Source organism: Hyaena hyaena, unplaced genomic scaffold (assembly GCF_003009895.1).
Source record: "Hyaena hyaena isolate Hyena2069 unplaced genomic scaffold, ASM300989v1 scaffold_281, whole genome shotgun sequence".
NCBI lineage: Eukaryota > Metazoa > Chordata > Mammalia > Carnivora > Hyaenidae > Hyaena > Hyaena hyaena.
The window spans coordinates 352432-371744 of record NW_024080914.1 but is presented as its reverse complement, the minus strand read 5'-3'; the positions used below and the strand labels follow the sequence as shown (position 1 = coordinate 371744).

The following is a 19313-nucleotide window of genomic DNA, read 5'->3' as shown; positions in this document are numbered from 1 at the left end:
TTTTGGACCCAGAGGCAGAATCTTCCATTTACTACTATTGAATGTTGGTCTGTAAGTTGGAGTGTATCATTCCTGCCCACCAAGATTTTTTTAGTTCCAGCGTAGTTAATGGTGTTATATTAGTTTAGGTGTACAATACAGTGATTCAACAATCCCATATTTCACTCTGTGCTCTTCAAGCTAAGTGTACTCTTCATCCCCTTCACCTGTTTCTCTCCTCCCCTCCCCCTCCCCTCTGGTAACCATCTGTTTGTTCTATTGAGGTGTTTGAATTCTCATTCTGCAGCTTAACTTGCTGTTCTAACTCTTTGCCATCCACGAATATGGTCTGTATGCCTTCTGATTTTCACCTGGGTCACTGGCAAAAATGCAGTAGCCTTTATCCTTCATTCAAGAAGGTAGCACTCACAGGCCCTCCATTTTATCAAGGGCTTCATGTTTGTGTCACTGTGTCCTGTAGATCCTTTTGGGGTGGCTGACTGAAGTCAGTTCAGAGGAAACCCCAGGTAAGCATCATTACTTTCAGTGCCCTCTCTGACACCCACACAGCCACTTCTAAAGAGAATGTTCTTCTTCTTTTTTTTTTTTAATTTTTAAAAAATATTTTATTTATTTCTAGGAGAGAGAGAGACAGCATGAGCAGGGGAGGGTCAGAGAGAGAGGGAGTCACAGACTCTGAAACAGGCTCCAGGCTCTGAGCTGGCAGTCAGCACAGAGCCCGACGCGGGGCCCGAACCCACGAACCGCGAGGTCATGACCTGAGCGAAAGTCGGACGCTTAACCGACTAAGCCACCCGGGCGCCCCTAAAGAGAATGTTCTTCTTTTCCTCCTCCTCCTGCATTCCTTTCCATTCAGGGTCACCATGAGGGGGGACAGTCTACCGGCCTTCTCTCCTCAGCTCTCTTGAACCCAGTCCTTCCTCTTGCCCAGTACTGGTCGTGAATTTGGACAAGTAACTTAGCATTTCTGTGCCTCGTTTCCCCATCTGTGACATAGGGATGTTAACAATACCCAGTAAAGGGGCGCCTGGGTGGCTTAGTCGGTTAAGCGTCCGACTTTCGCTTAGGTCATGATCTCGCGGTTGGTGGGTTCGAGCCCCGCGTCGGGCTCTGTGCTGATTGCCAGCTCAGAGCCTGGAGCCTGTTTCAGTCTGTGACTCCCTCTCTCTCTGACCCTCCCCTGCTCACGCTCTCTCTCTCTCTCCTAGAAATAAATAAAAAACATTAAAAAAAAAAAACAATACCCAGTAAATAAGTTAATGGATGATGATAATCATTCAACAAGTTACCCTTCAAAAAAGAAAAACTTCCATTTCATGTTAGATTTTTACAGCTAATACCAAGGGGATAATAAATAAGAGGAGCTACAAAGTTAGAGTTCTGGGGGCACCTGGGTGGCTCAGTAGGTTAAGCATCTGGCTCTTGATTTCAGCTCAGGTTCTCCTGGTTTGTGGGTTCAAGCTCTGTGCTGACAACACGGACCTTGCTTGGGATTCTCTCTCCCTCTCTCTGCCCCTGCCCTGCTTGCTTGCTTGCATTCTCTAATTGAATAAACTTTAAGGAAAAATTAGTTTTTTTCCTTATTAAAGTTTTACTTTTTCTTTCACTTATCTCTCTCCGTAAGCCGTCCCCATGTCCCATAATGCATACTGTCCCTTCATTCAGAAGTAGACCAAACCCATTTCCCTCCCCTGGATCTAGAGTCTCTTAAGACAAAACAAAGACGTCTTTGACAAGCATTTTACTCACAATTACAGTGGGTTCGTGTCTCAAACCCCCAACTCCATAGAATTCCTTCCCCCAAGTGTCACTTTAAAGAAACATCCATTTGAGTCATTCTCATTCAAGCGCCAGCCAATGGTAATTTTGAGAAATGGAGCTATCAGGCTCCGTGGAAGTACGTCTCAAATCCCTTAAGACTATCAGGAAGATTCTGAAGATCCTTCACTCTGGAAGTCCCAATTCTTTTTTTTTTTTTTTTTAATTTTTAAAAAATGTTTATTATTGAGACAGAGAGAAACACAGCATGAGTGGGGGAGGGGCAGAGAGGGAGACACAGAGTCCAAAGTAGGCTCCAGGCTCTGAGCTGTCAGTACAGAGCCTGACGCAGGGCTCCAACCCATGAACCATGAGATCATGACCTGAGCCAAAGTTGACGCCTAACCTACTGAGCCCCCCAGGCTCCCCCCAATTCTTTTACCCCACAGAACTTCACAATGTAAACAAACTCAATGTGAAAAATAAACATTTATTACAAAAATTAGTTCTGACATTTCAAAATGAAAGCAGGCAGGGTGTTTCCCAACTCGAAGGGGCCATGGTAAGTTGGAGAGGTAAATTCCAGGCTGGTGATAAATAACTCATGCTCATCACAAGTGACCGAGAGAGTGAGGAAACATTCACCTCAGACTTAAAGGGGCAATGAGTCACCTCTATTTCCCTGTGACCTTGTCTCCATATCCCTCCCACCCCATCTCCCAACCAGGAGGCTGAAACATACTTCAAAAATCTCTTTCTTACTGAACCGTTTCATCATCTCTCCTTTTCCTGTTTAATTAAATTTTATTTCCATCTGAAAATTTTATTTTTTATTGGTGCATGACCCTTAACTGATGGTTTTGCTCGGTTTATTTTTCCTTTTGGATCCTTGATAGAAAACTCAATTCTGTTAGGGATTTCCAGATAAGGGAATAAAACATGGCAAAGTGGGGCTTAGCGTCCTCCACAGAAAAGAAGTTCAGCAAAACCAGCCCTCGAAGACCCCTTACTTGTCCTCTTGCTAGTTAATAAATAGGCGGGGTGACTATGGTAGAGGGGGAAAGAGAATTTTAAGGGCAAAAAGGGGTCCAGATGCACAAAGGAGAGTAATGTCAGACACGTGTACCTTCCCGTCACTCACACAGATGGCCTCACAATCTGATCTCAAATTACCTTTCCTTTAAATAGCACCTCACCCAACTCCGCTCAGTAAAGCAGTAGTTACTTTGCTGCTCTAGAACAGTTTTCCTTACAGAAGTGTATCAGTGCATCTGGTTGGCAGAGGGGGGAGGGTGGGCCCTTTTTCCCATCATCAGGTAGAACCCCAGAGCACAGTGTCATCTCACCCCCCACCCCGTGCTCCCCCAGCAGAGGACACTCCTCCAGCTACCAGAGGGCTCTGGAATGAGGGTCCAAAGTTCAGAAGCTCCACCTTGAGACCAGAACCAGGAAGGGGTGGGACAGGGAGCCAGGACCAACCCAGTTGCTGGGAAGAAGGGCTTCAGGGACCTTCCTGTTTGTCCGAAGGAGCCCAGGAGCCTCATTTTCCCGGCTTCCCACAAGAAGCTTTGACAAAGCAAGTTGTTCTTTCCAGCAACATCCAGCTACATCCCAATACACACCAACAGTCTCAGCAAAGAGCAAAGAAACCCTCCAACGCGCACTGGATTTCAGCAGAAGGCTAAGACTGCGTGCGCGCGCGTGCGCGCACACACACACACGCCCATAACAAAGGGCTAAGACCACTATGCACATCCGCACCGCCCTGCTGACACATCTTCAAAGGGTCCATCCAGCCGTTCCAGCCAACGGAAGGGTGATGGTCAGAGCTTCCTTTCCTTCAGATCAGTGGTTTTAAATCTCTTCCGCTCTGTGTCCCTGAAAGCTGCCTATGCTCTCCGTGGCGAAAACTCCTTTTTTTTTCTACAGATACAGATGGTGTCTACTTGTGTCAGGGTGTGCGAGAGGATCTCGGTGGCACTTCCCACGGGAAGACAGAAGAAAGGGGGCTGCAGGGGCGGGTGGGACTTAGTATTGTCACCAAGCAACCTCTTCAGTGGCATGGCCTCCAGTCCCCTCTCTGGAACAGCAGGTGGTACCTCCTCACCACGGGAGGGAAGGGCCAGGGGACTAAGCTCCAGAACCTACTGGGGGGGGGGCAGGGGCGCCACACACAGGGGGCAGCGAGGGCCGTGCCATTGTTGCCACGTACTTGGGAGGGAAGTCAAGGACTTCACACTGAGGACTGTTGTCTGAGCCCTCATAGGGATGGGGGATGAAAGCTTTAAACAAGTCCAGGCCACTCAGCAGTGGCGGGAAAGGAAGGGGGGGTGCAGGAGGAAGAGGTACATAGCCGGCATTATTAAAAAAACACACCCTAAGTAGGATAAGCATGGGGGCTCCTGTGGGAGCTAGAAGACACATAAGGTATCCTGCGAACACAGGCCGGAGTCTGGCAGCACCAGAGCAAGGCAAGCATGGAGGACAGGAGACGAGTTGGACCAGGGTCACACCAGGAACGACGAGGTCTGCTTGAATTCCCCCTGAGAAATAAAACGTCCAATCAACCTGTATGCTCCTGTTTAGCTGGTAATCAATCTCTCGCACTTGTAAACACAGGCGAGGAGCCCCTCACTCCCCCCGGGGGAGACCCTCCTGGTGCCAGGGGAGCACACTCACTTCGCTGCGGGCAGCGGGCTGGCTGTAAATCACCTTCTTACTCGAGGTCCTGCGGACAAGCCAGAAGATTCTCAAGCCCCCTAGTGCTCTCCTTAACCTCTGCTCACCAACTTGAGACGCTCGACCGAGAGCTTTACCCAAGCGCAGAGCTCTCCGTAGAGAGGTGTGGGTGGCGGGAGACGGGACAAGTGCAAGGTCATAGGGAATGGGGAGAGGTAGAAATCGGGAGGTCCACCCAACAGGCTGGTCGCTGCCTCCAGCCCCTCCCCCCGGGGCCCCGTTTCTGCTCAAACCAGACGCATCCTTGTTCTCAACCTCCTTGTGAGATCCCCTAGAACATAGCTCACTCACCCCTTCTTTGTTCCTGAAAAAGAAGAAAGGGGACCGTGAGTGTCCGTGGGATCGGAGACGGCCGGGCACAGTAGGCTGGGGGAAATGGCACGCCAATAGGTCACTAGTGCTCACCCGGGAAAGAACCCCTGCACACGTGGGCTCACTATCAGGTCAGAACTCAGATGGCACCCAAGAACCGTGCCCTGAAATGGGGGCGATACAAAGGAGAGCTGTTGCAGGCAAATACTTACTGTCAAAGTAGCCTCGTCTATAGGCGAACCAGATGCCCAAAATCAAGAATCCAAGGAGAATGAGTGTGACAAGGACAGCTGCCACAATGCCCCCCACATTCATCTCCGCTGTGAGACACAAACGAGAGGTCAGTCCTCTGAATGCTCACTCACGTTACTGACACCACCACCAAAGCCAGGATGGAAAGCAGACCCCCGGGCCCCGCCCCAGGTCTGAGCTCAAGCCCCTGCGACAGCCTCGCTCACCGGCTTCCATACGCACGGCCTCTGACCTCATGGGTGTCCCATACCCGTTCTGCGCCTGACAGGTGTATTCTCCGGTATCAAACGCTGACACGGGATCGAAGACCTGAAGGGAGAAAATCAGTCGGCTTCCCGCCTAAAGAAGCCAAGTACCTACTTTTGGTTTTTTGTAAGCTCTACGCCCAACGTGGGGATTGAACTCGCGACCCCCGACACCAAGAGCCTCATGCTCTACAGGCGCCCCTCCATTTTCATTTTTAAATTGCAGTATAGTGGACATACAGTATTCCATTCACTTCAGGTGGACAGCACAGTGATTCAGCAAGTGTGCACCTTGTGACACGCTCATCCTGATAAGCGTCCAAGTCCCCATCTTGTGTCTCCCGACCCTAATGCCAAGTTCACCTTGCTGCTTGTTCTTCTTCCCCACCTTCAAGGGCTCTTTAACCACGGCCCCCCCCCACCTTTCCTCATCACCCCAACTCTACCAGCTCCCCGGTCTTGTGATTCAAGTTATAGGAAGAGTTGCTGAAGGCACGGCTGCTCTTGGGCTCCGAGGGCATCAGGACCCCGTCCTTGAACCAGTAGTACTCAGAAGGGGGGGAGCCATCCTTCTCTGAGCAGGTCAGCACTGTCCGACTCCCAATGGTGGCAGAGGAGGGGATTCTGACCGTAGGCTTAGAAGGAGGCACTGCGAAGGGATGGAAGGGGCTGAGCACAAGGTCAGACTGCGCTGCGCCTGCCTAGAGGCCAAGCGGGGTTCAGTCAGCTCCAGCCTCCAGGGTCCATCCCTCCCCATGCCCGCGGCTTCCCCCTGCAGGAGGGGGAGGGGAGGTGGCAGGGCTCATCCCCTCTCTGCAGCACAGAGACTGAATCCCCCCAAGCCCCCACTCACCAGCGCTCTATCCGTGAGCTCCAAAGCTCGGCAGAGCCTGCTGAGGACCTAGGGGGCAATGAATTCCCAGCCCACACAGAAAACGCGTGGGCACCTACCAAGCACAGTGAGCTGCACGCTGACCTCCCCGTACATGTTGCCGCCATCATCAGACACCATACAAGTGTACGTCCCCGTGTCTTTCCGCGTCACCGAATGGAAAGTGATGCCACTGTACGAGAAGGTGACTCGGTCTGCATAGGAAGCTGCCAGGAGACAGGAAGGAGCGGCTGAGTGAGCGCGGGGCCAGGAGGGGATGGTGCTGGTGGCGGGAGAGGCCGCGAGGAGGCCACGGGCCCCGCGCCCCAGGGTGCAGCTCCCCCCGCCCCAGGGATCCAGGCCCACCAACCCCTCCACAGCCTAGGCGGCCGGGAAGGAGAGGGGGGACAGCTCACCTGTGATCTTGTTGTTATAACAGACGAGGCTGGTGATGTCGCCTCGGGTAAACTTCCACTCCACGCGGGGAGAGGTGAAGCCAGAGTAAGAGCAAGACAACTTGGCGGCTGCGGACAGGGCAGGGGTGAGCGGGACGGCGGTGCGGCGGCAAATGGAGAGGGGGAGAGGCCCCAAACTGCCACCTGTGCCTCATGCCCTCCGCCCCGCCCCCCTGCACGGCAGCACACAACTCACGTTTGTTCTCAGGAACTCTGACATCAGGCTCGGAAGTAAACACGGCACCCCTGCCCAGCGCCAGGGAGCCTGAGGAGGAGGGGGGCAGCCCATCAGGAGGGGTCGCAGGAGCAGCCCGGCTGAAGGAGCTTCTGAGGCCCCGCCTTCCCCACGGCTTCTCCAAGGTGCAGAGACTCAGGAGACCCAGGCTCCTCCCGGGTCTCGCACCTCCTCACCACTGTCCGAAATATCCTCAAGTGCCTTTCACCAGGATTGCAGAACACTGCTTCCATCATCAGCGGAAATGAAATATTTCTTTCGAATGTAATTTCTTTCTTTTTTTAAAATTTTTCCCTCTGCACCTCCCAACAACCTAATTATGTTCCCACTAGTCCAAAAACAGCTTCCCAAGTGACTTGTCATGGTTCAGAGAAAGCTTCTCAACAAATAATTAATTGCAGTCACTTGTCAGACACTCCTGGCAGAAAGCCAGCAAAGCTGGCGGGGGGGGGGGGGGGGGGGGGGGGGGGGGGGGGNGGGGGGGGGGGGGAGGGGCAGGGAGGCAGTTAGGAAAGGAGGCAGGGAGCGAGGGAGGCAGGGAGGGGGGAGGGAGGGGCAATGAGGATAATAATAACACTCCACACTTGTAGGGCATTTTGCGCTTTTTAAAGTGTTTTCACATACATTATTACATCGTTTGATCCTTGAAACCGCATGACGGATCAGCAGGTCGAGTGTCATTATCCCAGTTTTACTCGAGGACCCAAGCCCGTGAGAAGTAAAGAATCGTGCCTGAGATCACACAGCGGGGACTGAGCTGGCGTCAGGACGGGCCCTGGGCTAGATCCTCTCCCCAGATGTCGCTGGCCCAGCAAGAAGGAAAGGGAGAGGCGGCCGCAGACAAGGCGGCCCGCGCGACAGGTTCACAGGACGGTCCAGGGTTGCAAAAATGAGCACCACTGACTCCAGGGGAGAAACCTGCACTCGGACAGCCGCTCCCGTTCATGTTTTCCAAGCTCAAATTCAGCACGTGGGCTCTCGTTACGGCTCTGAGAGTCCCGGCTTCCTTAGAGAAATGCAAGCACGTTTCTCCTTGACTAATTACACACGTAACTGAATACGGTCTCGGGACCTCGGAAGCTCCCTCTTCTCACCCCAAACATGAAAGGTCTGAACTAGATGTTCTCCAAAGTCCTTTAGGGTTTTCGTAGGGGGGAGGGTGGGGGGCATTAATGTTTAATGAGGACCTTTATACGTGCATTTACTTTTATTTGACACAACACTGTGACTTCGACCAGGTAAGTATTCTCTCTCCCGTTTTTTTACAGATGAGAAAATCAAGTGTCTAAAAAAGTTCTGTTCTGGCCCAAGTTTTCACAACTATGAAACGGCAGAGCTGCGATGAAAACCCAGGTTCCCCCTAGATCCCATTTCCCTACTTATTATATCATATTTGTATACACCATGCCATATCTCAGAAAAGCCGCGGCTTAATGGGGGACCGGCTATGTAATGAAATGCCATTCTTTTACAAGTCAGGTCCATTTTATCTGTGAATTATTTACAGTAACATTACCTTACATGCGTGTACTTGGCATCACATTTTAATGTCAAATTTATAATCAAATATAATAACACGGAAGAAATGTAAACCAAAAGGCTCTTCCTAAGTTGAAAACAGAGCACATGGGCGCCTCTTACTCAGCTGTTACGGGGAATGCGGTAATGAAATGCTTTGAATTTTGCCCAATCAGCTTTCTCTGCTTTGACGATGGGAACCTGTTTTTTCAAGATCCCTACATTTTACAGTTTGCTACTTGTGATGTGCAGCGTGACGCTCAAACCAGATCTCTCTTGAGGAAGGAAAGACTTGTTATCCGGCCTCTGGGATGTGGGAGCCCGACAGTGACCACAAGAAAGCGTGGTTAGGGACGCGGGGATGTGCCTGCACGCGGGGCTCCCTGCCTGGGCAAAGCATGCCTGCAAACAGGATGCTCTGCCAGGAGGCCTGCACACAATATCCAAGTTTCATGGTCCGCTCGCAAACGAGGGAACATGCCCTCCTTAGAACTAAGGAGGAGGCTGGAGTTGTGAGCAGGCCTCTGAGTAAACATGTTGTGGTCGCTTCCTCCCTTTGCTCCCCGCTGTCCCTGAAATGTGTTTGGCTACTTGCCCTTAATTGGTAAAGGAATGCATCTTGTAGATTTCAGTTTGTATCCAGTTACCGGGTATAAAATAAACCGCAAGAGGGGCTTGCGTAGAATTGTTCCTCCGGCCGGAGTTGTGTCTCTGTCTTTTGTGTGTGTCTTGTCCTTTGTGTCATTTTGTCCGCAACATGGGACTTCTGCCAAATCAAAGCCCTCAGCTATCAGCCCTTTCGGGGACAGCGAGCCCACTACCGGGCCCAGGGGCACGGGGTCCGCCAGGGCAGGGGCAGCGGACATCCAATGCCTCATCCGTGAATGGGGGGTGGGGGGAGCTCAAGGGAGCCCCAGTTCTACTGCCCCAATGCCCCAACCCCCAGCTCAGAACTCGGTGCCACAAAGCTCCCTGGAGAATAGGTTGAAGCTATAATGCAATGCAAGTTCTCCCTGTGCCCAATCCTGTTTCTCTCCTCTCCCCTGTCCTCCCCTAGCTGTGGATCCCAAGAGCCGTCCCTAATGAATGTCTTGGTACAATGATGGACATCTCAGAGTCAGCTTCCTCAGAAGCCAACCTATGACATGACCCAAATAAGGAGGAGCTTCTAATTAAACTAAAAACTAGCGTTTGGAGTACCGGGCCACCAAAAAAGAAATCACAGCATATGAACTTGGTGAGTGTTTCTGCATCACTTCTGACTTTAGCTACAGTTCCTTGGAGACCGCTCAGACCTCCAGATCTCAAAGATTCAGAAATCACACCACACACGTACACATCCCCCCCAGCTCCTCAGTGAGCCTGACCTCCGTTGGCTAGTCCAGACTTCTCGGTTTTAGAACATGGGATCTGCCCCTCGCCTGTGTAGCTGAGTCGGTGAAGCGTCCGACTTCGGCTAAGGTCATCATCTCACAGTTCACAAGTTCGAGCCCCACATTGGGATCTCTGCTGTAAGCACAGAGCCCACTTCGGATCCTCTGTACCCACCCTCCTCTCTTCCCCTCTTGCGATCACTCTCTTTCTGTCTCTTTCTCTCTCAAAAGTAAAGAAACATTAAAAATAATAATAATAAAATAAAACAGAGGGCCTGCCCCTCAATGCCTTCAGAGGCAGGACCACAGCTGACTGTCTGTGGCCTGTCGATACTCTCACTCTATTGTGCCTGCATATAGCCTCACACGTCACATGCAGCCCCACCAGCACGCTCTTCTCCTCACCACGGGATACCTCAGCCACCGGGGTCTTCATCCCCCTTCTCATTCCTGAATAAGCCTCTGGAGCCAGGCTGCTTGATTCAAATCCCAGCTCAGGCATCTACTAGGCTGTGTGACCCGGGCAAGCTACCTTAGTCACTTTGAACCTCAGTTCACTCATCTGTAAAATGGGGATAATAACAGTTTCTACATCAAAAGGCTGTGGTTGAGTTAAACAAGCTAATACAAATAAAGTACTTACAACAGGAAGCACCAAATAACTATTATATCTTCTTATTACTATTATCATCATCTGCCCATAGGTTCTTCTGCACACACTTAATTTCTGACTTTAAAGCTTTCTTCAATAAAGTACCTAAATAAATATAAATACAGCCTGAAAATGCTTATAACCCAGCCCACCAAACCATCTCTTTTCTATCATTGCAATGGTCTTGGAAAAGCTAACTCTTCTTTAGAACCTTCACAGGTAGACCAGCAGACTGGAGGGCTTACCCTCACTGTCCCCATCTCCATCAGGACACCCAGGCTCCCTGCCCATGATCCTCATCTATTCTGTATTTCCCTTGCCTCCTCATTCCCCTCCCCTCTTACACCTATACTTGGCTCACTGCACACACACACACAGCAAACCAAAATAGAAGGAAAGTTCATCCTTCTCCCCATGATGCATAATTTACTGCAAGTTCACAATAAGAAAAGCCACAAAGTCAAAGGCATCAAGAGATTTTGGACCCTTTCCTGTACAGAAAACCTGCATTCAATCTTGCACACCTCTCTAGAGGAACTCCTCTCCTCCCTTCCTCTGCAAACTTTTACTTACTTACTGACTGACTACTTACTTATTATTTTAGAGAGAGAGGGCCCAAGTGAGTGAGGGGCAGAGACAGACAGACAGACAGACAGACAGACAAGGGGGGGCTCACCCGGAGCTCATGTTTTTTACCCAAAGCCAGGCTGGTGCTCACCCGATGAGGGGCTCGAACTCATGGAACTGTGAGATCATGACCTGAGCCAAAGTCACATGCTTCACATGAGCTACCCAGGTGCCCTTCCTCTGCAAACTTCAAGAAGGAGTCTACACACAACGTTACCAGCCCAACACACTCATCCACCACCCAACCTACTGCAATGTGTCTTTGGCTCTCAGCTTGGAATGAAAATTGCTTTTACTGAGATCACCAGGCATTCGTTCCTCAACTCTAAGATGCCCTGATTACATGATATAACAGCGATTTAATAACAGCTCCTTGAGGGGTGGGGACATCCTATTAAATGTATATCTAGGCTGTAAGTGGCATCCCAGTTTCCAAAACATTGAAGTAGCCGGAGAATTAAGGATAGCCACGATTTGCTTTTTCAGTTCCCTTCAGGGGTCCCCGTAAGAGGCCTGGCCCTGCTGACCACTCCCTTCCTCAGAAGTCACGCCGCCCCTGGTGTCTGCGGGCCGCCCTTCTGGTCAACCCCACCACCGTTGAGTTCTCTTATTCTCTTCCTTGAACAGTGTTTCCTCTGTTGATCCCTTAATAGGAGTGCTCCTCAGCAGCCCATACTGGGCCTTTCTCCTCTCCACACTCTCTTGGAAATCTCGAACGCAACCCAAAATTCATCTGTTCCCACATGTAGCCAGATCCAGTCTCCCCCTCCCACCTGAGCTCAGGCCCCTATGACGGGAGCCTCCCGTCTTCTGTCCTCTTCACCCGAGTCTACACACCCCCTCCTGCACCCACCAGCCCCTCCCCCCGCTCCTCTTCCAGGTTGATGGTATCACCGTCTATTCCATCGGTCAGTCAGTCATCAGCTGGTCCAGAAGCCTTCCAGCAGCCACCGCGTCTCCCTCCCTCTTGTAAATCAGACAACAAGCATTTGCATCGTCACCTCCCAAATCTCCCTCAAACTTTGACCATCACCTCTTAGCACCATCATCATCTGAAGAACTGCCACTGGCCTCAAGTACACTTGGTGCCTCTGCCTTATTTAATCTTGACCCACTCAAACCCATCCTGCATCCCACGGCCAGTGGAAGGGCTAATATTTATTGACACTTACTCTGTGCCAGGTGCTGCTGCAAGCATACCGCATGTCCATCTCTTTTTCCCTGCAACGACCTTAGGAGGGGGGGGCGATACTGTTATTATTATCATCTCTATTTTCTACATGGGGAAACTGAGGCCCCAGGCCACAAAGTGCTGGTGCAGATTCACATTAAGGCAGCCCCATTCCAGAGGCTGTGCTCTGCTCTATCATACAGCCTTCCTAAACATGCCTATCTGACACAGGCTTCAAGCTTTCAATGAGTCCACACTGCTTCTCAGATAAAATTCAAATTTTGGGGGGCACCTGAGTGGCTCAGTTAAGTACCCGAGTCTTGGGACACCTGGGTGGCTCAGTCGGTTGAGCATTTGACTTTGGCTCAGGTCATGGTCTCATGATTCGTGGGTTCGGGCCCCGCGTCGGGCTCTGTGCTGACAGCTCAGAGCCTGGAGCCTGCTTCAGATTCTGTGTCTCCCTCTCTCTCTGACCCTCCTCTGCTCACGATCTCTCTCAGATAGATAGATAGATAGATAGATAAATAAAGAAATAAAGAAATAAAGAAATAAATGAAAAAGTACCCAAGTCTTGATTTCAGCTCAGGTTATGATCTCACAGTTCATGGGATACAGCCCCATGTTGGTCTCTGCACTGACAGTGCAGAGCTTGCTTGGGATTTTCCCTCTCTCTCTCTCTCTCTCTCAAAATAAATAAAATAAACATTAAAAACAAAAACAAAAACATGAGGGGCGCCTGGGTGGCTCAGCCAGTTGAACATCAGGCTTCAGCTCTGGTCATGATCTCATAGTTCATGGATTCAAGCCCCGCGTTGGGCTCTGTGCTGACAGCTCAGAGCCTGGAGCCTGTTTCAGATTCTGGATCTCCCTTTCTCTGACTCTCCCTGCTCACGCTGTCTCTCTCTTTCTCTCAAAATTAAATAAAAAACATTAAACATAAAAACATAAAAAAAAAAACCTCACGAAATTCTTCATCAGTGCAAGAGGCCCAGCAGTACTGGACCCTGTGCTTAGAGTGTTTACCAGTAAGCAGTACAGATGACTTAAAAGTCGCAGCAGAGCCATTTCATAGCCTCTGCTTTGCTCCTCTGTGCCAGCTTTGTGGAACACCCTTTCCTCTCTTTCTTCATCTGGTCAGCAGCTATTCATCTCATTATTTTCCAGGAAATGACCTATCAACCCCCGATCCTATCACAGCCAGCTTCAGACCTCTTCCAGAGGGTCTGAACTACCCCATGCAAGACACAGGCAAAGCACTTCCCACATTATAATGACGTCATCTGTGCACATGTAAGTCTCCCCTTGCAGACAGCAAACCCCCAGGGAACAGGGGCCGTGTGTTATTTATTATTCTGAGAACTCAGCGCTTAGCAGAATGCCTGGTACGAGCTGACACTGAACACCAGGGAACCTTAACAAATTAGGTCAGAGCAGACCATTCACCATAACATCTACTTGTTAAGGTTTATCGACAAAGATAAGCCCGTTTTTCAAACTGGTGGATGGAGTATGCCCAGGTGAAGAAAAAACAAACTTGATCCAAAGCTCAATCTTCTTAAAAGTTTAATAAGCTATTCTACTTTCGGGTGTGTGTGGGGGAGGGGAGATGACTATTCCATTAATCTTTTTTTTTTAAACTTAGATTCAGAACATAAAAATTAAGTGTTTGGTTTTTTTGTTTTTTTTTTTTTTTTTTTTTTTTTTNTTTTTTGAGAGCGAGAGAAAGAGAGCATGAATCCCAAGCAGGCTCCACATTCTCAGAGTGGAGCCTGACGTGGGGCTCAAACTCACAAACTGTGAGATCATGACCTGAGCTGAAATCAAGAACGGGACCCTTAACTGACGAAGCCACCCAAGCACCCTAAAAATTGTGGGTTTTTAAAAGATTTTTTTTATTTTTAAGTAATCTCTACACCCAACATGGGGTTTGAATTCACAACCCCAAGCAAGAGTCACGTGCTCCACTGACTGACCCAGCTAGGCACCCCCAAAATGAAGTCTTTTTAAATTTGCTTCATAGTTTTGAAATAAAATCAAAGCGCTTTGCACAGTAGCAATTTCCAACTGCCATTTTGCAACAAGAACTAACTGTTTTGAAGTTTATTTATTTATTTTGAGAGAGAAAGAGAATACAAGTGGAGGAGGGGAGGAGAAAGGGAGGGAGGGAGACAGAGAGAGAGAGAGAGAGAAACAGAGAGAGAGAGAATCTCAAGCAGGCTCTGCACTGTTAGCACAGAGCCTGGTGCAGGGTTCGAACTCATGAACCGTCAGGAGCTGATGCTTAACCAACAGAGCCCCCCAGGCACCCCCCGAGGGGCTGGTTTCTCCATGTGGGTTGCAGGATGCTTGCAGATGGCTTTCCTACACCCAGGGAGCAGGGAAGTGCGCAGAGACAAAAGTGGATATTCCAGAAGGTTTCCTGATGCAAGGTCTAAAGGAGCAGCATGAAACGGGGGGAAGATGTGAATCCACTCACAACATCCCTACTGTCTTCATGAACACAAGGGCAGCCAGGAGAGTCCAGGCAGGCTCAGGTCAGCCGAGGCGGCGGCCCTGGCTAGGGCACTGCTCCGTCTGCAAAGGTAATCTTCAACATGGTTTACGGTTGCTATGGGCCGAATGGTGTTTCCTCAGCTCCTGTGGGAAAGCCCTAATCCCTGGTACCTCAAAATGTGACCGTACCGGGGTGCCTGGGTGTCTCAGTCGGTCGAGCCACCGGCTCTTGATTTCAGCTCAGGTCATGATCACACGGTTTTTGGGTTCTGAGTTTGAGCCCTGCATCGGGCTCTGGGGTACAAAGTGAAGCCTTCTTGGAATTCTCTCTCTGCCCCTCCCCTGTTCATGCTTGATGCTTGCTCAGAGGCTCTCGTTCTCTCTCTCTCTGCCTCTTAAAATAAATAAGCTTAAAAAGAATCTAACAGTATCTGAAAACAAGGCCTAATTACATTAAAATAAGGCTCTTAGGACACGCCCTAATCCAATCTGAGTGGTGTCTCTTTGTATAAAGGACACACAAGGTGTTCACACAGAAAAGACAACCAGCAGAAAGGGGCCGCCTGCAAGCCAAGGAGGGAGGCTCCGAGGAAACCACCACCACTGTGGTCTTGAACTTCAAGCCTCTAGAACTGTGAGAAAATAAATTGCTGTTGTCTAAGCCCCCACCCCCACTTTCCCCTTCCCTCTCTGTGATATTTTGTGACCGTGGCCCAGGCGGATGAATAGAAAGGTCTAAGCCGGACATCAGCGGTGGGCATTCTGGCTCAATCCCCAGTAACTACGGCCTTGACTTAGGTAATTATGATGACATTTCCATACAATTCAAGAATCAACATTCTGCTCAGCAAAGGAAACCATCAACAAAATGAAAAGGCCACCTACTGAATGGGAGAAAATATCAGCATATCACGTACCTAATGAGGGATTAATATCCAAGAAAATTGAGAACATACAAAGAACTCACAACTCAATAGCAAACAAAAACCACACAATCCAATTAAAAAATGGGCAGAAGACCTGTATAGATGTTTTTCCAAAGTAGACATCCAGATGGTCAGCAGGTACATGAAAAGATGCTCAACATCACTCATCAGGGAAATGCAAATCCAAACCAAAACGAGATATCGCCACACATTATTATCAAAGAGACAAGAAGAAACTAGTACCGGTAAGGATTCAGAGGAAAGAGGACATTCCCACTGCTGGTGGGAAAGTAAATTGCTGTAGCCACTATGGAAAATAGTATGGGCGTTCCTTGAGAAATTAAAAACAGAACTACCCGATAATCCAGCAATTCCACCACTGGGTGCCTATCCGAAGAAAATAAAACCACTACTTAGAAAAGACATTTGCACCCCATGTTCACTGCAGTATTATTTACAATAATCAAGATATGAAAACAACCTAGGTATCCATCGATGAATGGATAAATAAGTAGACCACACATGTAACAATTTATTATTCAGCCATAAAAAAGAATAAAACCTTGCTGTTTGTGTTAACATGGATAGACCCTGAGGCCATTATGTTAAATGAAATAAATCAGACAGGGAAAGACAAATACCGTATGACCTCAACTTATATGTGGGATCTAAATTTATTTTTTTTCCCTTAAATAGTTTATTGTCAAGTTGGCTTACATAGAACACCCAGTGTTCATGTGGGATCTAAATTTAAAACAAAAAGAAAACTTGTAGATACAGAGAATAGATTGGTGGTTCCCAGAGGTGGTGGCTGGGGGGTTGTAAAATGGTTGGTGGGGGGTCGAAAGTTACAAAGCTCCAGTTATAAAACAAGTAAGTAATGGGGATGTAATGTACGCATAGTGACTACAGTTAATAACACTGCACTGCGGGGCACCTCGGTGGCTCCGTCAGTTGGGAGGCTGACTTCAGCTCAGGTCATGATCTCATGGTTCACGGGTTCAAGCGCCATGTCAGGCTCTGTGCTGACAGCTCAGAGCCTGGAGCCTGCTTCAGATTCTGTGTATGTCTCTCTCTCTGCCCCACCCCCCACCCCATTCCTGCTCTGTCTCTCTCAAAAGTACTGAAACATTTTTTAAAATTGTTAAATAACACTGTGTTGTATCTCTGAAAGTTCCTAAGAGAGTAGATCTTAAACAGTTTCCATCACAAGGAAATATAATTTTGTAACTATGTATGGGGATGTTAACTAGACTCACTGTGGTAATTATTTTACAATCTATAGAAATAAGGAATCATCATGACGTGTACCTGAAACTAATATAATGCTATGTCAACAAGAAAAACAAATAACTAAAAGGAAAGAATCAACAGAACTCCTGAAGACCTTAAGAAGACCTGTCCTATACTTTTAATTACAGTTGACCCTTGAACAACATAAGTTTGAGCTTCACACATCCACTTGTACACAGATTTTTTAAAAATACAGTACAGTATTGTAAACATATTTTCTCTTATGATCTTAACATGTTTTTCTCTAGCTTATTATAAGAACACAATATAATACATATAACAAATATGTGTTAACCAACTGTTTATGTTATCAGTAAGGTTTTCAGTCAATAGTAGGTTATTAGTAGTTTTATGTTTTTCGGGAGTCAAAAGGTTGTACACAGACTTTCTTTTTTATTTTATTTGAATTTTTTTAATGTTTATTTTTAAAAGAGAGAGAAGACAGAGGGCGAGCAGGAGAGGAACAGAGAGATGAGAGACAGGCAGAATCCGAAGCAGGCTCCAGGCTCTAAGCTGTCAGCACAGAGTCCAACACAGGGCTCGGACTCATGAACCATGAGATCATGACCTGAGCTGAAGTCGGACACCTAACCGACTGAGCCACCCAGGCGACCCTGCACAGATTTTCAGCTGCATGGGGTTGATACCCCAAAACCTATGCATTGTTCAAGGGTCAACTGTAATCATATCTGAATTTTAGATACATATTACTGAGCATGGCCAAATGAATAAAATAGGAGCATGAATAAAATAATGATAGCAGTTAGCATTTCTCAAATACTTAACCACATGTCAGGACTCTTTTGAGCCCGTTACAGGATTAATTCATTTGACCCTTGCAATAATGCTATGAAATAAATATTATTGTTGCTCTCATCTTCCATATGAGTTAATTGGGGCACGTAAATTAAGTAATTTGCTCAAGTACAAAGCTAATAGGTGGCAGAGTTAGGATGCTAACCCTGGTAATCTGGCTCTGGTAGGGCACATTATTAAAAACTATGTACAAAATACACATTGCCATCTCAAAGGACGAAGTAGATCAATTTGCACTAGTATAGGAGTATGTCCAAAATGTACAAACAATATGTAGAATATGACCCTATATTTATAAATAATAAAAATAATCTGAGTATATGCATAACAAAATCTCTGAGAATAGACTCCAAGTACTTGACAGTGCGTATTATCTGGGACCACAGGGCATCTTTTCTTCTCTACGCTCTGTATTTGTGTAATGAGCAAGAAGGGATTAAATGTTTTAATTTAGAGAAAAAGGAGGGGGGAAAGGGGGTGAAAAGGGGGAACAGAAAATCAGATCACACAGAGAGAAGAATAAAACAAAGCCAAAAAGGAGAGGCAAAAACACTGATTAAACAAAACTTTAATTTTTTAACAGTTATTTATTTTTGAAAGAGAGAGCAAGAGACAGAGCATGAGCTGAGAAGAGGCAGAGAAAGAGGGAGACACAGAATCTGAAGCAGGCTCCAGGCTCTGAGCTGTCAGCACAGAGCCTGACACGGGGCTCAAACTCACGAACCGTGAGATCATGACCTGAGTGGAAGTCTGGTGTTTAACCGACTAAGCCACCCAGGTGCCCTGATTAAACAACACTTTGGGGAAGTAGGTAGACGGTAGGTGGAATGGCTCAAGGGAATGGGAGTGGAAGTGAGCTGGATAAAGAGAAGGGGAGAGAGTGATTCAGCCTTTAATACTTAAATCAATCCCTACATGTATGTCTTCATATACATCGGAAGAGAGTTGGTGGTGTAGAAATCTGTAAGACTGAGGATACAATTCTTAAAAATCACTATGCATCTAAATAAAACTGTGGCAAATTATTATTTTCCAAAAACAGACGCACAGATCTATCTCATCCCACAGGGTTTTCTTACGTTGTGACTAAAGTAGGCTCTAGGTTTCCTCCTCTTGAATCTGGGCACTGTCTGGTGACTGCTTCGACCAAAGGAGTATAATGAGAGAAATGACATGGTGAGCCCTCATGTTAAGGTTGATGCCATATGCATTGGCTCCTTAGATTTTAATGGCAAAAACCCCATGAGACCCAAGTCCTATTGTTACCATCCCATGTTGCAGATGAGAACACTGAGCTTAGAATAGTTGCCCCAAATCACACAGCTACAAGCAGCAAAGTAGAAAGGGAATCTTTTTTTTTTTTTTTTTTTTTTTAAAGTAATCTCTACACCCAACCTGGGGCTCAAAGTCACAGCCTGGAGATCAAGAGTCGTATGCTCTCCCTCCTCATCAGGGAAATACAAATCAAAACCACACTGAGATACCACCTCACGCCAGTCAGAGTGGCTAAAATGAGCAAATCAGAGAACTCTAGATGCTGGCGAGGATGTGGAGAAACGGGCACCCTCCTACACTGT

The 19313-nt window shown here is 48.0% G+C and overlaps 1 protein-coding gene across 3 annotated transcripts in view; it reads right to left on the bottom strand.

Annotated features, from left to right (window-relative positions):
* Positions 1-2228: 2228 nt before the first annotated feature.
* The window catches only part of F11R (F11 receptor), a 25452-nt gene continuing 8367 nt past the window's right edge, over positions 2229-19313 (bottom strand). Inside the window, exons 2-10 of one of the 3 annotated variants that reach the window (XM_039246455.1) lie at positions 6829-6897; positions 6594-6701; positions 6258-6404; positions 5753-5955; positions 5268-5370; positions 5022-5129; positions 4789-4801; positions 4438-4486; positions 2229-4301 (exon numbers count right to left, since the gene is read on the bottom strand). In XM_039246455.1, the coding sequence (XP_039102386.1) occupies positions 4266-4301; positions 4438-4486; positions 4789-4801; positions 5022-5129; positions 5268-5370; positions 5753-5955; positions 6258-6404; positions 6594-6701; positions 6829-6897 (836 nt within the window). In that variant the 3' untranslated portion in view covers positions 2229-4265. Of the gene's footprint in view, positions 4302-4437; positions 4487-4788; positions 4802-4901; positions 4974-5021; positions 5130-5267; positions 5371-5752; positions 5956-6257; positions 6405-6593; positions 6702-6828; positions 6898-19313 lie in introns of those variants that run through there. The other 2 variants (XR_005530876.1, XM_039246456.1) reach the window with 2 other exon arrangements.